Source organism: Rhinopithecus bieti, unplaced genomic scaffold, assembly GCF_001698545.2.
Source record: "Rhinopithecus bieti isolate Rb0 unplaced genomic scaffold, ASM169854v2 scaffold_11380, whole genome shotgun sequence".
In the NCBI taxonomy this organism is placed as follows: Eukaryota; Metazoa; Chordata; class Mammalia; order Primates; family Cercopithecidae; genus Rhinopithecus; species Rhinopithecus bieti.
In genome coordinates this window covers 457,256-459,670 of record NW_016807225.1, presented here as the reverse complement: position 1 = coordinate 459,670, position 2,415 = coordinate 457,256, and the positions used below count along the sequence as shown (strand labels likewise).

The following is a 2,415-nucleotide window of genomic DNA, read 5'->3' as shown; positions in this document are numbered from 1 at the left end:
AAAAAAAAAAAAAAAAAAAGAAGAAGGACTTTTGTAAAGGGATAAAGGAGACACAGATAAAGTTAAGTAAAAATTCTATATTCCTGCATCTAAACTGAAAGTACTAGTATGGAGTTATGACCTCTTTTAATATTTAAAAAAACGTACATTTCCTAGCTCCATCCACTGAAAAGCACTAGAAACAATAACAAATTCAGTATCAGGAAGCAATCTTAATATTATATGTTTTTTTACAATAGCTTTTTTTTTTTTTGAGATGAAGTTTCACTCTTCCCACCCAGGCTGGTGTGCAATGGTGCAATCTCAGCTCACTGCAACCTCTGCCTCTGGGGTTCAAGCGATTCTCCTGTCTCAGCCTCCCAAGTAGCTGGGATTATAAGCGTGCACCACCATGCCTGGCTAATTTTTAAATTTTTAGTAGAGATAGGGTTTCATCATGTTGGCCAGGCTGATCTCGAACTCCTGACCTCAGGTGATCTGCCGCCTTGGCGTCCCAAAGTGTTGGGATTACAGGTATGAGTCATCATGCCCAGCCGTGTTTTTGAATTTCTATACAATCAAGCTTTAAGGTCATTAGGCTGCCCAGAGAACTTACTCACTCACTGTCATTGGGTCTTAAATACCTAAGCTTGCCAGAAACCTGACCATCCAGTAAGTGGAGTATTAGTACACATAGATAACTCACCAATTTATCCTTCTCCTCTTGGGCTTTTTCCTTTGTTTCATTTAATTGCTGTTTCAGTTTTTCAATCTGTGGAAAATCAAAATACAAGGTTGGGAAGATAGAGAAACTGCTCTATGTCTATCTTTATTAAGTGGACTAGTTTCAAACAATACTAAAACCAATATGGCAAAAAAGGTGAGTGAGACGGAAAGAGAAGAAGAGGGGACAGGAAATTTCCCATGCCTTCAACCTGCTATTGCCAGTTTCTAAAACCTGGCTATCATCAGAAGTACCTGGGCAACTTTTTTTTGTTTTGTGGTTAAAATAAAAGCAACATTAAACTTACCATCTTAACCATTTTAAACATATAGCTCAGTAGTGTTAAGTATATTCATGTTGCTGTGCAACAAATCTCTAGAACTTTTCATCTTACAAAACTAAAACTATACCAAATAAATCCTAATTTCCCCTTACCTCTCCCCAGCACTTGGCAACCATCCTCTACTTTCTGTTTCTATAATTTTGACTACTTTGGATACTTCATGAGTAGAATCATACATTATTTGCCCTTTGGTGACTGGCTTATTTCATTAAGCATAATGTCCTTGAGGTTCATTCATGTCATAGGATGTGACAGGATTTCCTTTAAGGCGCATAATATTGCACCACATGCATATACCTTTTCCTTATCCATTCACCCATCGATGGATAATTTGGGTTGCTTCCACCTCTTGGCTATTGTGAATAGTGCTGCAATGAATATGGGCATGCGAATATCTCTTCAAGATCCTGCTCTGGGCTGGGCGTGGTGGTTCATGCCTGTAATCCCAGCAATTTGGGAGGCTGAGGTGGGTGGATTGCTTGAGCTCAGAGTTTGAGACCAGCATGGGCAACATGGCAAAATCCCATCTCTACAAAGAAATATAAACATTAGCCAGGTGTGGTGGTGAGCACCTGTAATCCCAGCTAGAGCCTGGGGGAAGAAGGTTGCAGTGGGCCAAGATCATGCCACTGCACTCCACTCTGCATGACAGAGTGAGATCCTGTCTCAACAACAAAATTCCTGCTTTGAATTGTTTTGGATATATTAAATATACCCAGAAGTGAGATTGGTATTTCTATTTTTAATCTTTTGAGGAACTTCCATACTGTTTTCCACAATGGCTACAACATTGTACAGTCCCACCACCAGTGCACAAGCGTTCTAACACCTCCACGTCCTTGCCAACACTTATTTTGTTTTTTTGGCAGTAGCCATTCTAATTGGTATGAGGTGCTATCTTGTTGTCGTTTTTATTTACATTTCTCTTATCTGGGTAACTTTTTTTTTTGGAATCTCTCTGTCGTCCAGGCTAGAGTGGAGTGGCACAATCTCAGCTCAATGCAACCTCTGTCTCCTAGGTTCAAGTGATTCTTTTGCCTCAGCCTCCCGAGTAGCTGGGACTACAGGCGCATGCCACCATACCTAGCTAATTTTTGTAGTTTTAATAGAGACAGGGTTTCATCATATGGCCAGGCTGGTCTTGAACTCCTGACCTCGTGATCTGCCTGCCTTGGCCTCCCAAAGTGCTAGGATTACAGGCATGAGCCACTGTGCCCAGCCTTATCTGGGTAACTTTTTTAGAAAAAAGTTTCTTTTGGCCAGGCGCGGTGGCTCAAGCCTGTAATCCCAGCACTTTGGGAGGCCGAGACAGGCGCATCACGAGGTCAGGAGATCAAGACCATCCTGGCTAACACAGTGAAACCCCGTC

The 2,415-nt window shown here is 41.4% G+C and overlaps 1 protein-coding gene across 1 annotated transcript in view; it reads right to left on the bottom strand.

The window, feature by feature from the left end:
• BBOF1 (basal body orientation factor 1) overlaps nt 1-2,415 on the bottom strand; it is a 45,133-nt gene that overhangs the window by 35,357 nt on the left and 7,361 nt on the right. The window contains 1 exon segment of the mRNA XM_017880483.1: nt 686-751. Coding sequence (XP_017735972.1) covers nt 686-751 — 66 coding nt within the window.